Here is an 18,679-nt window from a genome sequence, read left to right on the forward strand (position 1 = left end):
GCCTATATAGTACTACTTCATTTCTGTATATCCATATGTATGTTACCATACTGTATCCCCCCTCTCCCAACAGTTGGTAAAATGTGGTATAAATAAATGTGAACATTTGTACTAACTACATACATTAAAAATGTGTAGCTTATTTTTAAACCTTCACTCCCACAAAAAAAAACAACACAACAACAAAACTTTGTTGTCTTCTCTGACCCCCCCCCCCCCCACCCCATCCCACCTCCCTTATACCACTGGGGTTGTTGGAAATATTTATCCTAAGATTCTTGAATATTAGCCTTCAATCACTTTGAAAGAATTTTTTCTTAAACTGTTAGGAGACTAAAGAATTGTATTTCATCCCCCCCCCCCCAGCCCACATAAAAGATACTACATTTACAATTTTACTGGACTTATGACCCTACACTACACACTGTTTTCAGGGTACTGTGGGGTAGATTTGTATTTCAATATCAGTGCCTGCTGTCTTCAAAGATTTTTCCTGGATTAAAATGGCATGTACCCTATGATGAAAATTGAGTATATAAACTCAAAATATTCACCTGTATGCAATACATTTTTCTAAAGTTTTATCTGCATATAGAGAATCCTTATCAGACACATGTATGTGGGTATATATAACATAACCAAATTTTAAAATCTTTTCAATTTAAACTTCAATATTACATGCACTAAAAATTTTACAAAGATCACAAAGTTTGAGATGTTAAGAATATAACTTTTCTCTATGAAAGCTTCTTTACAAAAATCATGCATGTTCGATTCAAGAAATTGGGGAGGGCTGTATAAGGGAGATAAGAAAGATTTTCTACAGAATGCGATTACCATGAATCCCAAGTCATGACATACACGTATATATACGTATATATTTATCGCATAAAAAATAACAGGATGATTTAGAAATAGAAACAATTTATATATGTATAATAACATTATTAATGTAATAATACATTAAGTAGCTTGAAAAATATACAATAACTAAAATTTGTTATATACCATCAACATGAATGGTACTTTTAATAAAACTGTACAATAAATATGAAAACATGGTAATAGACAGGATGTCACCCATCCAATGTACAATATACATAATAAAACATGCTTCATATATCATATATATAATGACTCAACAGCTGTTCTCTCTCTCTCTCTCTCTCTCTCTCTCTCTCTCTCTCTCTCTCTCTCTCTCTCTCTCTCTCTCCACACACACTCTCTTTCTCTCCCTTACAACCGATTCCAGAAAAGGTTTCTTTATGTAAACTGCTTTCCAAAGAAAATAGGCAAGTTGGTTTATATGCAGACTGTAAAGATGATAATGGTTAGTTTGTATACCAGTTCATAGCTCCATCCATGCAACAGCAGATATGTATAATACAGAAAAGTTCTGAGAGTAGGGGAGAGTCATGTCAGAGATGCTTGTTTAGAAGTGTATTTTTTTGGCACAGGCGGTGGGGTTCCATTCAGCTCTGTGGGCAGAGGAGGAACAGGCTGAAAAAATCAAGAAAGATCTACATGCATTACATAGATAGAGATACATGTACATAAACCTAACCCGATACAGGGTCAGGGGTTCAGATATTGAAAGTAAAGAGAACATGTCAATCAAATAGTTCAGACATATTTTAAAATACTACTAAATGCAGATATTATAAAAGTGTTCAATGATATATGATGAGATAGAGTTACATATGATTAAATCCCCCCCCCCCCCCCACCCCTTGAAAAGATTCAAAACAAAACTGCACTGCACCTGCAAATTTATGCTGACTAAGCACATTCTCATCTATTTGTGTACATTTTGTAAGGACATGCATGATCAGTGCAGAAATAATACATACAATTCAACTTTCAATAAAACTTGAAGGTGCTTTCATCACCAATGTATAGCAAAGCAGTAATATACATGTACCGGTATATCGATGCACAATTAGCAATGCAATCAAGAGAGGATGAAAAATGGATTTTACCATAACGTCAAGTTGTCCATTTTAACTAGGAAACGTGACTGTGAAAAGAACTTGGTACACAAACTATAAAATTTGGTCCCATGGTTTTATGAAAAATCAACTTTTATAACGAAAGGCATATCAAATGTATATGTGTATTGAAATTTTTAAACATTGGCAAGCATTGTTTAATCCTTCCCATTTGAAATAACTCATGAACAAAAATAGCTCCCTATAAAACTTATTTGATTATCAATTTTCTTATAAATGTCAAGCAATAATGAATTATTGTTCTGTGCTGAATAAATACATAATGTTATACAATCTACTTATTTAGAAAAAAATGTTCATGTCAGCTATGCGGTTAATATGTGATATCTACACAAACATGACTAAATCTGTTTGACATTACCTAGGTAACAAATAATATGCTTGATCAATTACCTATATTTACTATCAAACCAATTAGCTATAGATTTATCGTATGAATGTGATACAACCAACTCCTTTATACAATAAATCAAGAACAACTGCTAACAGTAGAAGCAAAACACAAAGGACACAGTCTCCAATCCTTCTCATAGTCTTTCAATCATTTCAATTATACAGCAAAAATAAACCAAGCAGTGAGCTGAGCACAACATCAACCCCCTAAGATGTTGATAGCCAGCAAGGCTTACAAGCTGACTTCTTTAATCTCCTAAAAATAAAGTCAATTCAATGTATGTACATTACAGATCCACAAATAAAGCTTGCTTCAAGTGTTCATTCCTTAGTCGTCAAATTGGCCCTCGACAATATCTCACCAGCATGCTGACATGTTCATCAAAACAAACGAAAAACCCGACCCTTCGTACTTTGGCATTGACAAAATCTGTTTAATATGAGAGGTCAGCTATGTACACAAATGAATCCTTTTTACAATAATATCTTTTCCTGGTCCAAGAAGCCTTATCCACTAAATTAAACTTGCTAAACTATTTCCAAACAAATTACAAACTTTTGATGCAAATAACCCTTTAATATACCATTCGATTTACTTTTTTGTATAATTTTATGAAATATAGGATCGTTTGTAGCATTTTGTACAAAATTAGTAAATAATGGCAGTATATATATATATTACGTATTAAGGGAAGAATATAATACAGATGCTATATACACAACAGATTAAACATGGCTGATCTCTCAATCCTGTTTATATGCATGGATCTACACTAAAGCAAACACAATCCAATACACAATCCAATACACACATCTCAGCAGGCATGGAGTAACATCAAGTCATTGAGTCAGGGCTACCTAAAGTCTTTTTGTCTGTCTTATGGCCATCGATTTCATTCAGACTGGCTGTGGATCCCCGATGGAAGATCCTCAGAAAACTAACCTTGGATTTTCTATTGCCACTGTTGGCTCGATGGTGGGAGGGGGAGGGTGTGATCTCCACATTGCTGTAGTCGGAGTAGGCCGTCTTCTCTGGGAGAGGGGGGGTCGGCATCTCGTCCCCTAGCTCAAAGTCACTGTTCTCAGCTGTATAGCAAAATTATCAACATTAAATTCTCAAAAAAAAATTATTTCATCGAAACCAAGTGCAATTCCTTACATGAAAACCAGTGTAATTTTTGTAGATTTTAGAGAACATATCTTTTTTTAATGCACACTCAAAAGTCATTATAAGCTTTGGGTCAACTAAATTTTCTACTTCAGTTTCCCCCCACTCACTATCTTTACATAAATGAACAGTAAATTAATTAAAGATTTGCATGGTAGTTTCCAAGAAAATGTGTGCTATGAAAATTACAAAATATTCTTCAACAGATCTAAGACACTTTTTTTAACACTTTTCATTTGGTTGAAGCAAAAAGTTGGACAAAAGAGTATCAAAAGCATCAAACCTACACCAGACTATTTATTACAAACATTACAAATATATCGCCTTCTTGAAATTATATTTCAAACAATTACCAGTGGAAGATGTATTGGAGACCAAGCTGGAGTTGCTAGTGCTGTTCATGATTGGAGGCATCAACTGGAAACTGTTCGGACGACTCAGGCGGCGCTGTTCATCAGACCGTAACGGTCGTCTAGGCGTCAACTGTCAATGCAGAAGAGTAGTTTATGTGTTAAATATCAGTCATACAAAGCATTGTAAAGGAATCTTCTGCAGGCAATTTTTATTAATTCATAAAATAAGGAGGGTAGATGCAGATTTTAACCTAAATAGATATTTTTCTATTTATGTACCAGTATTTCCTCTTTGTCTCTTTAAAAGAAGTTCATTGTCAGAGTAAGCTGCACCAGCGCAAGGGAAGATCAGAAACTTTTTGGACTTATCTTATTCATCAAATCTAACAGGTGCATAAATTTTTTAATTTTCAATCAAATTTGAAGAAAATTGAAAAAGTTTAAACCTGCAAGAGTCTTTATGTTAATTTCTTAATGGCAATACATATTTTTGACTGATACTTCAATTGCTAATTCAATCATTAAATAAAAATGTCCAAGAGCTTTGAACTCCCCTTAAACATCAAGTTTTGCTTAATTAGGCGCAATACAGAAAAAAGAGGAAACAAAATGACAAAACCACATAGCAGCTCTTTGAATTCAACAGGTGTGCGTTTATTGGCCTTTGATGTCAATTGTGAGAGGTGGGCTACAATAAGTTAAGTACATTTGAAAATGGTTGTGTCATAAATGGACCAATAATTGACCACTCATATGTCGATATTTAGGGGGTAATGGTGGAAGTCCTAGACCACATCTGTAAATAAGTGGTAAGAGCCAAGAGGAATAAGTATGGTGTATATATAGTACAAAAAAATGATTAAATACTACAAAACCATACTTTTTCTGAAAGGGGTTTTAAAATATTTTTTTTTCTACAGAAAGGAGTTTGACCATTTTCTATATCAAACTTGAAAGCCCGTCATCCAAGGATGCTTTGAGTTAGGTTAGATTGAAATCGGCAAAAAGTGTCTCGAGACGTTAGTAAATAACTAAGCTTTCTAGTGCCTGGATAATGAAAGAGAGTAACAGCACTACATTCAAGGCAATTCACACCACTGAGACATCAAAATTAACTAAACAAAATACACTGTAACGAAACTCGCACAATCAATCTGACAGATTAAAGGTAGCACATATAACAGAATCATGAGCCATTAACTGTGCAAGGCTACCACATAATGAAGCATTTCATATGTAAGGGACACAAATACAACAAAATAAATGTTATGTATTTATCAACACATAAACAAATTTGAAGTTTTTGCACTGTTCTTTATCCTTTCTCCAACAATTGGGACCCCCATTTCCCCCTAGCAGCAAGCCTGTAAGCTTCAGTTTTGCATTCTTTTAATTAAACACCATGCATTTCTTTGTATCTTGTATCTTCATGACTGCCATAATCAAAATAATAATGATTTTTATCTAAACAAAACAGAAAACTGTTTGGAGTCTGTATCAGTATCTGGAGCCATGATCTAAGCTCTCTCTACTCAGTACAGCATGACACTCAACAAATCACAGGCACATAATTAAACATTTATTTTATAATACTGTACTTTCTTGTATTTACCAGTAGTATGTTTTGTCATTCTTTCTCCTCTTATATTTCATATGATAATTTATATTACTGATTGTTCTTTTGTTATGTGCATGTGAACCTTACATTACCTTTCCTTACATGAAAAAAAATGCTCGTTTTCATAGCATTATTATATACTTTTTTTTAAGTTTGAAGTTACATGTACTCATTTTTTTTGTAGTTTAACCTCCCTTAAGTGCTAAATACGTGTACCACAATACTTGATGGTAATAGAAAGGTTAATTAAACATAAACACAATGAACAAAGCATACAAAGGCGACAAAAATTCAAAACTAAAAATAAAACCACAACATGCCTGCTCTGACAATTCAATAGGAGCTTCAAGGGAGTTTCTATTGCTTCCCCCTCCTTCACTGGAATGATCAGAAGTATTGGCCAAAGAGGCCACAGAAGTACGTTTAAATGGATTCATCCGACTGATGGTGTTCGGCCTGATGGGGGTGGTCGGGGCGGATTTATCCGGTTTGATGTACACAGATGGAGCACGAGTCGAGTGGGAAGTCTTCAGGCTTGGACTAGGTGCAGCTGAGGAACTGAAAGCAGAACATCAATGCACATTCAGATATGTATGGCAACATTTGTAATAAACTTGCATTATTGCTTTATATCGTAGGTCATTAACATAGATGTTCCTGACCCATAGGGTTTATGTGTAGAAGCACCTTTAACAATGAATATATTTCTCTGTTCTTCATAAAATAATCTTTAATCGTCATCAGAAAAACTATGTGAACTCAAAATGTTAAAATATGCACAACACGATTCAGATATTAGCATTTGATCTAAAGTTTTGACAAATTAAGAACATGTTACTTACTCAGACAGATTTTGAGGATTATTCGGGTTGTTCAATACTTCGCTGACTCGAGAAATGGGCACACATGATTGAGATTTGATTCGCTTCAGGGTAGCAAAGGAATCTGGCACCTAAAATATACAAATATACAGATTTCTGATTGGATATGCTGTAAACACTCATTAACCATGTGTCTGATACACACCAATCTGATAACACATCGTATATCTTATTGCCCATTCTGTATATACAAACTATTTGCCTGAGATAATGCTATTAATTAACAAATATGTTGAGAAATTTTCACCAATAGCTTTGGAAATCAATAAATTTAGAGTTTGACGTAAAATGATTACTATTTACATTTGCATATATGTTTCTTTGTATGAATCTACAGAAGAGCAAAAGTGTTTAGTTCCATGCAAACTTTTAAATGACATCACAATAATTGCATGCATTTATTATTATTGTTAACATAACTATACTCTGTCCCGAGTTTTTGTTTCCACCACTTTTTGCTTCATATTTCAATAATAGTAAATACCTTTGTGCTCTAACAAAAATCATCAAAAAGTGATAGAAGCAATAACTTGGGATAGACTATAGAAATGCTAATGCCATACAAAGTTGTTCATATGTTAATACAAAAAACTTCATTTTTTTCATAAGTTTATGGGGCATAACTCTGTCAAAAATCATTGGATCCTTAAAAAGTTTTAAAAGGGAAACTGAAAATTTCTCATTTTCAATAGGCATAACAATAGCATACTAAGCATTTCTTTAGTAAATATTAGACAAAGTTTAATGACTGTTTCTTTTAGTCTTTAATACCAACAAGCTTTAGTAAACGAGTCAACTATTAATAAGCTTATTTTAAAATCTTACACAAAACATACACACAGTTAGTGATATTCTTAATCACCTCCAAAACAAGACAAGAGATGATTATAAGCTTATTTTGTTAGACGCAAAAATAACTTACTTGACTTACGTTAAGCCTATATTCCTTGTGAATCAGTTTCACCATTTCTTTGAATCTCTGTTCCATGTGGTCATGGAAAGGTCTCAACTCTTCTGAAACCTTTCGCCTGTGAATAAGTAGTGCTTCTTTTAGGAGCATAACCTGTCAAAAGAGAAAAGACAAAAATGCAATAAAAACTAAAATCCCAATACACATATCGATTGAAAAATAACACATGACTTCCACATGTACATTGTAATTATTATTAAAAAAAACACTAGCTAGTACTGGTACATTGGTTTTAAGAACAATTTATAAAATTACTAATTCTTCATATAAAAAAACAAATAAAATTCAGAATGTATTGTTTTTAACAACTAGAAAAATTGCAAGTTTGAAAGGACTGAAATTCCCAGAAAATAATGGATTTAGAATTTCCTGGTAATAAGCACATCTACAAAATGTGCCCACAAATTTTTATTAAATTCCACGCAGCAGCCAAAATTCTAAGTTCAAAAGGGCAGAAATTTTCCAGAAAAATCATGGAATCCAATGTTTTTTGTAATATGCACAACTTTACATTTTGTCCTAAATACCTACACAGTTTTTTTAAAAATTCCATGCCGCTGTTTGAGAGGAGTGGCAGTTACATAAAAACAGGACTGACTGACAAAAATACGGATCAACTGGCAGACTGATTCATCCAGCCTGCATTATACAACTACGGAAATCAACAGTTTTACCTGATTCTTGGTGATATCCTTGAGTTTATGGACTAGATGCAATTGTATTTCTGACTCTCCATAACCCTCAGAGTAAAATACCTACAAGTAAAATAAATGACATACATTTGTAAATGTATAGGAAATAATATATCACTACTGACAAGGAATACCATAAATATAAAAATACCTACATGAAGAATTTATCTTTGAGCTTTATATGATGAATAATATGATCAAATAGCGGGGACACTGAACAACATCCCCCCCCCCCCCCCAACCAACCCCGAAAAAAGGAGAATAATAACATAATTAGAGTTTTTACATCATACACTGTAGATAAAAGCTTGAACAATGCAAGCTAATATGAAATCAACCACAAACTAATTTTTTTCATACCCCATATGACAATTAATGTTTGGATATCAATCCTCTCTAAATGATTTGCAATATTTACTTTGTAATTGGATATTCCTCCATTGACCGAGGCATCAACGACTCCGTTCAACAACATCCCCAGGTTGTTTGTACTCAGATGGTCGTCTGCTATATGTTGCTCAATCAAAGAATTGATCCTTTTGTTCGTTGTTTCCAGCGTTTCAATGGCATTTTCTAGAGGACTGACCTTTCTCTGTAGTGTAAAAATAAATAAATCAATTTCTGGTTATATGGTTCCAACAGTGAATGAACTAAAGTTTCACTCATTAAAGCATAATGGTTGAAAGAGAATCCCCCAAGTCTGTAAGCATGAAAGAAAAAGCTGATAATTTTATTTTCTTCCTTACAACTTTTGCAATAATATAGCCAATTGTGATAAAATATGACAGTGTATATAACAATCCAAATTGATTACTTACAAAAAAACATCAACATTATAGAAATAGTACATAAGTGCTTTCATTCATTTTCACTCAGGTGAGCTAATAATCAAAAGGTTTAAGGATTGATATCTATAATAGATTTGAAAATTAGAAAAAAGCTGAATCCATTACCATGTCAGTGTGGTTGACTGGGAACCAGCAAAGGATTCCAGGAAAAGAGTAAAGTGTTGTCAGGTACGTCCTCTCTAACCACATTTGCTACAAAATAATACATCAATCAAGACCCTCAAATAAGATTATTGATAAGTGAGTTCAAAAGGCTTGATTTATAAACAAGTAATGTAAAATAAAACATTTTTATTTAAGTCGAGTAAATATTCAGAAGACAGTACAGAGACCGATATTTGAAATACAGTTACTGTACTACATGTATGTATTGATATATATATGGTCAATCAATAATACATATTACTGAACTGAATAATCTTTGTATTAACTTTAAGCTGAAAAAGTTTATATCTTGGGCAACATTTTATCCATACAAGACAAAAGAGAGGTATCTTACTGAGATGTCTGCACCAGATTCATCTATTCTTCTTGAGAATGTAAACTTCTGAACCTCATTCACAGAATAGTATCTGGAATATAACGGAATACATAATGTAATGTTCAAAGCATTCTAAAACTATGACATAACAAAGCAGCAAATGAATTTTCTCGTACTTGTTTGCTCTGTTTTTGTCCTGGACTTACTTGAGAATCTTTTCATTCACACACTTATTCAAGAATCTGTCTTGTAACTCTAGTACAGGTGTGACAGCATTTATTTGTAAATCTGGACTGTATTAAGGAAAACTTCATACATAAATTGTAACATATATTTATAAGGTTACATACACCTCAACACTATCTAGCTATTAACATATTTGAAAGTTTATTGATTTCTATGTATAGAACTGTATATTTAGTATTAGTTTTACCCCACTATCAAAGACAACATATTTGTGATTGAAATGATTTTTATAACTTACATGTATGTTCTAAAACTGTAAGACAAAGAGACATGAAACTTCTACTAATCTTTTAAATTTAATATGCTATGAGGATTTTTCATTTTATTCATACCAAAAAGAACTGATCGAATGGACCAAAAGCCCTCCTCTATCAGTACTTAGTAACTCACAGTGAGAGTTTCATAAGTTTTTTTTTAAAACATGACTTCTAAACAATACTGACTTCTTAATAGGCTGTAAGCATAAACCGTGACCAATTAGGTTGACATAAAGGTCAACGTCATTTGAAATGAGATCAAAGGATACACTGTTTATCTGACTCCTTGACTTCACTGGATGGTGGGGATAATGACTTCAGCAGCTAAAACAGTCAGAACAGAATAAATGTAAATCTAGAAAATCTAGAAGCTGCTAGTGTAAAGGCTGAAAGTTTAAAACCTGTCTGTTACCTTCAGGTAAGTTAGGGTTAGAAATGGATCATAATTGATGAAGGTTTGAAGGGGAAAACAATCACTTGTGTATACATGTATATGGAGGTTAAAATGCTTTAACATTAGGTTTGCAAAAGACCTCGAAATTCATGTACCAGGTAATAACGGGCTAAAGAACATAAATTGATTTAATTAAGCATGCCTTTAATGGATACCATACTCAAATTTCACTTAAAGCACATTTTGGTCCAATGAAAAGATTGTACATGTATTGATTTTTATATTCATTTACTAATCAACTATTACATGTAGTGTGTAAATGAGTGTCAATCAATTTCTAACACCCAATCTAGGACTCCGGTTCCATCAATTGACAGTTATTAGACCAGGTAAAATTTGAAGGCAGTGCGTATTTACTTGCTCTTCATCAATAAGCAATGTAAAGGTGTAATGACCATACCTCTGCATTTGGAAATAAAGTCTGCATACGGGAATTAAAATCTGTGAGTCGTTCATATTCCTTTCCCCTGTAAATGAACACCTTGTTCTAAAGAAGAAAACAAAGAATTATAAACAAAAATTTATAGAATTTTCTTGACAAATTTCATTACCATCACTGAATTTTAGGTATGATCTGTATCCATTAACCGGTGAAATCTTATGGAAGCCAAGACATTGTTATAAAGAAATAAACACCTGTAAAAATGAGGGAAATCCTCGTCCATAGTATCCCACTCGGAAATACTCAGGGTCTGGACGCAACTCTCGAATGATGCAAGCAAACAGCTCAGCCTGTCTTTTCTACAAAACAATAACAGCTTCATGTACACTTTGTCATTGTCTTCTCATACTAACACAGTTCTAGTAACATTGAAACCCTTAGAAACCAACATAAATGTTATGAAAATTTATATTAATAATTCTACAAGTAACTAAATATAAAATTTTTTTAAAAACGGGCACACTTTTATAAGAGATATTGTGTGAACAGATTCTTCAAGGTAAGAAAGAAGATGCACCTACCAAGATAACACTTAGCCTCTCGTAGTCGTAAAGCTCTTCTTCGTACAGATGAACAAGTTCTTTGGTTAACTCGATGCCTTTCTCCCACATCTACAGCAAATCAAAAGACATCATTTATTGTTACTGTACTTGTATAATCAATTCAACTCTGATGTCCATGTAGTATAAGCTCAAATACAACAGATTGACCAAAACAATATCCTTAAAATCAAATGATTTGAAGGGAAAAATAAAATTTTTCTAGTTCTAGATACACATAACAAAGTACAACATGTCCTACCTTTCCCTTATCAAAGTAGGAGATGATGTCGTAGTAGAGGTACTCCTTGAGTTCCCTGTGTGTGCGGGCCGCGGGGTACCAGCCACTCTGTAACATTGGGTCCAGTCCGTCGTCCGTCCACTTCAGGAGACCGACGTGGAGCTTGAGTGTGTTTGCTGCCTCTGTGTAGTTGTCACATTTCATGTGGAGGTCACACAGTTTGTAAAGGTATCGAATGTACATCTCCTGTCTCCCTATGTCATGGTAGAAATTCTGGAAAACACAAGAGGCCCTAGGGCATTAATGGTCACATGGCCATAATACAGCAGACATACATTCTAAACATCATTTAGTAATAACTTCTTGAACAACAAGTTGGCATTGTTATCCAGTACATGTTTATGACGGTATACTATTTTACATTTTGTACCTGAATATGGATGGCTGACAGGGAAATGTAAATTTGGAGTTATAATGGGATTTTAAGTATATATAGAAATATGTTCTTCAAAATCTGATGGTAATGTGCAGAATTGCAATATACCAAAGTTAAAGTGTATTATCATCTTGAAACAATACATATTGGAGTAAGAGAGTGTAATACAGAGTAACAACAATAAGATTTGAAGTAGTCTTACAACATTTTGATCACGAGAGAATGTAAAAGAGTGTATGGTACAAACCAGCAGATTGACAATACAGCTCATTCTGAGCTCCTTCACTTCGCTCTGGATGATCTTCCTGTACTCCAGCAGGTGCTGCAACAACTCCTTGATAGTGTTCACAAAGCGCAGACCTTGCTCCTTCAGCGTACTGTGATTGCTGCATAGCTTGTAAAGTCTGAATAAGAATACAATCAGACATATTCAAAAAGCAAACATTCATAATAGTTCTAAAGCACTGTTACAAAAACTCCTACAATATATGAATATCAGGACATTTTGCGTGATCAACAGAATGATGTTAAACTGCAAATCAATTTCTTTTTCAAGTGTGATAATTTTTGGGACTTCATAAAACCTTTATCATCAAATAAAAACAATTTACAGTAAAACACGGTTATAACGAAGCGCCAGGGATGGGCAATTTTGCTTTGTTATAAGCATAATTCGTTATATCCGTCAAGTTTACATGATGTGATTAGGTCACGGAGAATGAAAATTACTTCACTGTAAGCGTCAATTCATTATAAGCGTGTTCACTATAACCGTGTTTTACTGTATATGAGAAGAAGTAGAGGAGCTCACATATCACAGATGAGATCCTTGTACTCTCCGTCACCCTGTCCCCCCTCCACCAGCGCGTCCAGACACATGATCAGTTCATGCTCCACCTGGTTAAAGTTGCCCTTAATCTTCCTGGTGGAAGGCTCGATCTGCATGAATTCGCACACCATCATGTCAAAAAAGATCGGGATAGTGGCTTTCCTGAGTTCTATAAAATAAAGGGCAAACAGCTAAATGTCAGACACCATCATGTCAAAGAAGATCGGAATCATGGCTTTCTTGAGTTCTATAAAATCAAGGGCAAACAGTTAAATATCAGAGAAATTTTTTTAATTCCTCAAGGGATGATGGTATTATTGTTACGTTCTTGTTCTTGACTTTGCCTCCATGGATATACAGTATTAAAATAATTACCTAACTACAAAGAACTTACCGATTTCTGGTATCAACGTCATCTCTAAAACAGCACCAACCATATCCGGAATGAATTGAATTTTATTGACACCTGAAAAAAAAGTACTTTAGATGATGAAAACAAAACATCTACAAATATTCAAGAATTTAGAGAAATTAATGAAAACAATGTAGCATTTCCAAATATTTGTATACTTCAGAATTTTTTCTATAGCGTTGAGACATTACTAAGGTTTTGATCAAAGATATTTTGGTGTTGTGGCTTCGGAATATATTGAATTTCAGAGAATATTTCAATGTGCTTGAAATCTAATTGAATCCAACTGTGTCTATCATAAATTAAAAATAGAACATACATGTACGTAAAAGAATCTGTTAACCCAAAATATCGTTGTGTAAAAATCAATTCATTTAGGTTACTATAGCATTGATTTCTACGTTGAAAGTTTACATTCAGCCTTTCTAACATACCGGTAGCAAAATCATAGCTACATACCTAAATGGAACCACATTTGTCTGATTTCGAAACCAGCTTCCCTTCTCATATCTCTGTACCTGAAAAAAAATCATAGTCAACTGTTATTTCATCTCTACTTTAAAAGAATTGTTTGTAGATTTTTTCACATGGCAGAAAGGATGTGAATTTACCTGCAGACTATTTTGGACCTCTTAGAGCTTGTAAAGTGCTCCAGTTGTAATGACTTTTGGGTGAGGAATGAAATAGAACACTTGAAGAAAAATCCCCATAACTGTAAAAAAATAAAATTAAAAAAATCAATAGTTGAAACATTTACTCAAAATGTGAAAGGCAAATAATTAAATTCATTTTAAAATCATTTACTTTTTGAAAAAACACCACATGAAAATTTATAGCATACAGTAATGGCAACAGTCAATTAACAGTGTTTCAAACTAGCGGCTTCCTTTGCCTGAAAGTTCATTGGGATGCAGCATTGTGTTGAGAAGTAAATTAAACAACTTCTCAATAAGATAAAAAACAAGACAGGAACCTGAACCTACCTCTCGTTCAAATTCCTGAGTGAACCTGTCATGTATGACCTTGGCGAAAATCTGCAAGGCACGGAGGATAATACTGAAAACGGAAAATATAAATTACCTGTCAGTCACAATGTTGTCACAGTTCAATTTTGAAGAAAAATTTAGATGAAATTCTACAACCAATATGTAATCATACAGTGAAGATCAATCTAGTCTTCATTTAGTGTGAAAAATTAACTACAGGTGGCCATCACTTTTGTGTTATAGCCTACCTGTTGATAATTAAGAGCCAGAAATCTCACCTGTTTTCCAACATGATCATTTCCATCCAGTCTGGGGGGAACACATTGTTGGACACAAGGTCCAGGAAAAGCATCAGGATCTCCATCAGGAAATCCCTCAGGTCGATCAGGAACGCGAACTCCTCCATGTCCATATACTGGGAGAAGTGCAGCTCCTTCATCTGTCTGAGCATGCTCAGCAGCACGCACACACACTTAATCTACAGCAACAATAATTATAGAGACATCAGCAACACTTGTTATATATCTCCTTTAACTGTCTGAGCATGCTCAGGAGCAAACACACAAACTTAATCTACAGCAATTCGATAGTAACATTAGTCACCAATTGTTAGTCATGTAGTTTTCAGTGCTGAACACACATGACTGTGCTAACTTAATTTACTTTAACATACATGTATAGAAGACACATTGCCATTGAGTACCAGTAATTTCTTTTCAGTAAGATTTACTTTTAACACGGACCATCTTGCCCTGTAAAGTGACTTACCGCTTCCTTTGAGGTTTTGTCTAGATTAATGCAGGCCTGAATAACGGTCCTTAAACTCATCTTGGTGATCAGAGAGATATCCTCCTCATATTTATCCTGCCAGAAATAATGTGCTCGTTATTTTTGGTTTGTCATAAAACATGGAATACTTGGAATCTGCTGAGATTTCTCTTTAAGACATGTTAATGATGTCAAACATTGATATGCTTAATGACATCCAAGCATGGTAGAGAGAAGAAATTACCTAAGATTCAAAACACAGAATAATTTTGATAAAATGATATTAATCACAACAATAGGTGTGCTTGATTTTCCAAAAAGGTGTACACTGTGTACAATTTTGTAAATCAAGTGCAGTGGTGTAGCGTTTAGGTGTACACTTTTCTTAACCGAGTCAGGGGCATCTGTTGTTGGTGTAGCTGGCTGAAACCAATATGGCTATTGAATGCTATGATTGTAAACTTGACAAATGATTTTAAGTTATAAACCAGATTAGAAGTGAGTTGTTTTTTGTATGAAAGCCATTTAATTTAAAATGTATTTATTTTATTGCATTTAAATAAAAAAGCTTCGGATTTGTCGCGGAAGATCAGATTCTCTGTTAAAACTGCATCCTATTCCACCATATAATTTCTTAACTTCCCTACACCATATACACTACACCATTTAATTGCACTTGATATACAATATAAAATGTGAACACTAAGTTAAGCTAAGTCAAGCATGCCCAATATGGAGTCTAGAAAAAGTGTATAATCCCCCCATCACAGTGAATTTCTTACCATGTCTCTGGAGAATGTGAGATTCAGTATGTTGGAGAGAACTTCAATACAATCCTCAATCTCCTCTTTCTGCTCCATCAATACTCGCGTGTGCTGAAGCATCATGGGAAGGAGAATCAAACGGCACTCTGTAACAATGTAAATCTTTCACTATTAAAACCTTTATTGCTAGTAATAATTTTGAAGTTAAAAAATCCATCGTTTTTTCTCTTGATAATAATAGTCCGAGTTGGAGGGATAATTGTAAGCAATGCTATGTATAAATGACAATGTATGGGGTATTCTCACCTGGCAATACAAATAATTTACTATGTACAAGGTCGTCTATACACTTTAACTTCTGCTTGGTCAGTCTTTCTTTTGGCACATTGTTAATGAACTCCACCATCAAATGACTGCAAAAAATGTAACAGGGTCAGTTACTCTACGTCATTACCCAATTCTTCCATTAGTACACATTAAATAAATGTCAAAACAGCACAACCTCTCTCATCAAAACCTTCATTAGCTTTCTTAACAATCAGAAATGACAAGTAACTGGTTTGGAAATACTGTCTTACCTTAGTTCAACTGCATCAAATACCTTGAGAATGTCTGGAATAGTGGCACACATGTATTTTAAAGCTGACCCCTGCAAAAAAAAAAATAAAAAAAATTGCATATTTAAGCATTATTCAAATTAGATGAAGATAAAAGACACTGACACCAATAGACAGGGATGAAGACATGGACAGTGGAGCCACTCGTAAACATGTACAACCACATTCCAGTGGAGCCACCTAGTAAACATGTACAACCACATACCAGTGGAGCCACCTAATAAACATGTACAACCACACACCAGTGGAGCCACTAGTAAACATGTACAACCACATACCTGGGGAGCTACCTAGTAAACATGTACAACCACATACCAGTGGAGCCACCTAGTAAACATGTACAACCACATACCAGTGGAGCCACTAGTAAACATGTACAACCACATACCAGTGAAGCCACTAGTAAACATGTACAACCACATACCAGTGAAGCCACTAGTAAACATGTACAACCACATACCAGTGGACCCACTAGTAAACATGTACAACCACATACCAGTGGACCCACTAGTAAACATGTACAACCACATACCAGTGAAGCCACTAGTAAACATGTACAACCACACACCAGTGGAGCCACTAGTAAACATGTACAACCACATACCAGTGGAGCCACTAGTAAACATGTACAACCACATACCAGTGGAGCCACTAGTAAACATGTACAACCACATACCAGGGGAGCCACTAGTAAACATGTACAACCACACACCAGTGGAGCCACTAGTAAACATGTACAACCACACACCAGTGGAGCCACTAGTAAACATGTAGACCACATACCAGGGGAGCCACTAGTAAACATGTACAACCACATACCTGGGGAGCAACCTAGTAAACATGTACAACCACACACCAGTGGAGCCACTAGTAAACATGTACAACCACATACCAGTGGAGCCACTAGTAAACATGTAGACCACATACCAGGGGAGCCACTAGTAAACATGTACAACCACATACCTGGGGAGCAACCTAGTAAACATGTACAACCACATACCAGTGGAGCCACTAGTAAACATGTAGACCACATACCAGGGGAGCCACTAGTAAACATGTACAACCACATACCAGTGGAGCCACTAGTAAACATGTACAACCACATACCTGGGAGCCACTAGTAAACATGTAGACCACATACCTGGGCCACAAGCGTATTGTCACTGGTGTACAGCATCATATTGCTGATGGACTTGATCAGCTGTTTGAGCTGCAACTCAAAGGACTGCTTGCCACGCCCATCGTTCAGTCTTCAACAAAGAAGTAGATTCGTTACTAGACATGTACAATGTAATGGGATCAAATATTCTCATTCAGGTAAGCTAGATGGTGTAACAGTATATCTGGTTTCAGTAGAAACATTTTGATCTTATTATATTAGCCTTGATTCATATCTAAAATACAAACCAATGTTAAAATAAAACTTTTACTATCAATTTGTCAACAACACACAATTATATACGGTACTGGTTATTGGAAAACATGTTGTCAAAACATCTCTTCCATTCAGTAATCTTATTTCCATTTCCACAGCGAACTATCTGATCAAATAATTATCATTTATATCCAATTTTAATGTCATCACTGGTCTAAATCTTCATGTCTATACATGTGTATATAGTGTCAAGTTATACATGTAACATTTGTCTACAAAATCTATACATATCAAATTACAATCTTAGAACTAAAGCTTTTACCTTGCAAAATGATTCCGTGACTGCACGATGAACTTGAAGAGATATTCTAGAGATTTCATGGCACTTTTCAGAATTTTCTGGTTTGTTTCCATTGCTTTATCGACATAATCCCGTAAAATTATCATAAGTTTTCTGCAAAACAAGCAAAATTTACATGTACATGTAGGTCATCCGACTCTGTGTCCAAGTCATTCTGTGACTTGTGACCACACACAAATTGTATGGAGTCATCAATATATTTAAGCAGTCATCACTTTTTATAATGAAAATATCAGCCACAAGTACAAAGTGCTTGAGATCTGTTTGAATGACTTTTGCTGATCCAAACCAACAGAGATGACGCTTCTCAGAAAACAATAACAGTATGCTATACTAAGGTAAATGTACTTAAATCTCACAAAGAGTACGATGAGGACTCAGATAAACAGGATAAACAGGATAAACAGGATAATTCATACAGAAGTACATGTACAGTGTATCCCATCCTGTCTCACTGTAATATTTGATTTTATACTGTAGAATCAGAAATATTCATGAGGATTTAATTTCGTTATTTTCATTGGCAGTATGAATCAACG

The 18,679-nt window shown here is 34.5% G+C and overlaps 1 protein-coding gene across 6 annotated transcripts in view; it reads right to left on the bottom strand.

Annotated features, from left to right (window-relative positions):
* Positions 1 to 18,679, bottom strand: part of LOC105338650 (dedicator of cytokinesis protein 1) — a 44,630-nt gene that overhangs the window by 2,739 nt on the left and 23,212 nt on the right. For 2 of the 6 annotated variants that reach the window (XM_066069179.1, XM_034474262.2), the window contains 28 exons: positions 18,102 to 18,233; positions 17,546 to 17,654; positions 16,366 to 16,436; positions 16,094 to 16,200; positions 15,806 to 15,933; positions 15,024 to 15,119; positions 14,534 to 14,733; positions 14,253 to 14,325; positions 13,881 to 13,981; positions 13,729 to 13,787; positions 13,252 to 13,323; positions 12,840 to 13,026; positions 12,276 to 12,432; positions 11,614 to 11,865; positions 11,334 to 11,423; positions 11,007 to 11,111; positions 10,771 to 10,857; positions 10,186 to 10,240; positions 9,620 to 9,701; positions 9,432 to 9,504; positions 9,038 to 9,124; positions 8,503 to 8,676; positions 8,067 to 8,147; positions 7,345 to 7,485; positions 6,384 to 6,493; positions 5,862 to 6,099; positions 3,924 to 4,053; positions 908 to 3,488 (listed from right to left, as the gene is read on the bottom strand). In XM_066069179.1, coding sequence (XP_065925251.1) covers positions 3,238 to 3,488; positions 3,924 to 4,053; positions 5,862 to 6,099; positions 6,384 to 6,493; positions 7,345 to 7,485; positions 8,067 to 8,147; positions 8,503 to 8,676; positions 9,038 to 9,124; positions 9,432 to 9,504; positions 9,620 to 9,701; positions 10,186 to 10,240; positions 10,771 to 10,857; positions 11,007 to 11,111; positions 11,334 to 11,423; positions 11,614 to 11,865; positions 12,276 to 12,432; positions 12,840 to 13,026; positions 13,252 to 13,323; positions 13,729 to 13,787; positions 13,881 to 13,981; positions 14,253 to 14,325; positions 14,534 to 14,733; positions 15,024 to 15,119; positions 15,806 to 15,933; positions 16,094 to 16,200; positions 16,366 to 16,436; positions 17,546 to 17,654; positions 18,102 to 18,233 — 3,448 coding nt within the window. In that variant the 3' untranslated portion in view covers positions 908 to 3,237. Of the gene's footprint in view, positions 1 to 907; positions 3,489 to 3,923; positions 4,054 to 5,861; positions 6,100 to 6,383; positions 6,494 to 7,344; positions 7,486 to 8,066; positions 8,148 to 8,502; positions 8,677 to 9,037; positions 9,125 to 9,431; positions 9,505 to 9,619; positions 9,702 to 10,185; positions 10,241 to 10,770; positions 10,858 to 11,006; positions 11,112 to 11,333; positions 11,424 to 11,613; positions 11,866 to 12,275; positions 12,433 to 12,839; positions 13,027 to 13,251; positions 13,324 to 13,728; positions 13,788 to 13,880; positions 13,982 to 14,252; positions 14,326 to 14,533; positions 14,734 to 15,023; positions 15,120 to 15,805; positions 15,934 to 16,093; positions 16,201 to 16,365; positions 16,437 to 17,545; positions 17,655 to 18,101; positions 18,234 to 18,679 lie in introns of those variants that run through there. The other 4 variants (XM_066069178.1, XM_066069180.1, XM_066069177.1 and 1 more) reach the window with 4 other exon arrangements.

This window comes from Magallana gigas, chromosome 8, assembly GCF_963853765.1.
Source record: "Magallana gigas chromosome 8, xbMagGiga1.1, whole genome shotgun sequence".
Classification (NCBI taxonomy): Eukaryota; Metazoa; Mollusca; class Bivalvia; order Ostreida; family Ostreidae; genus Magallana; species Magallana gigas.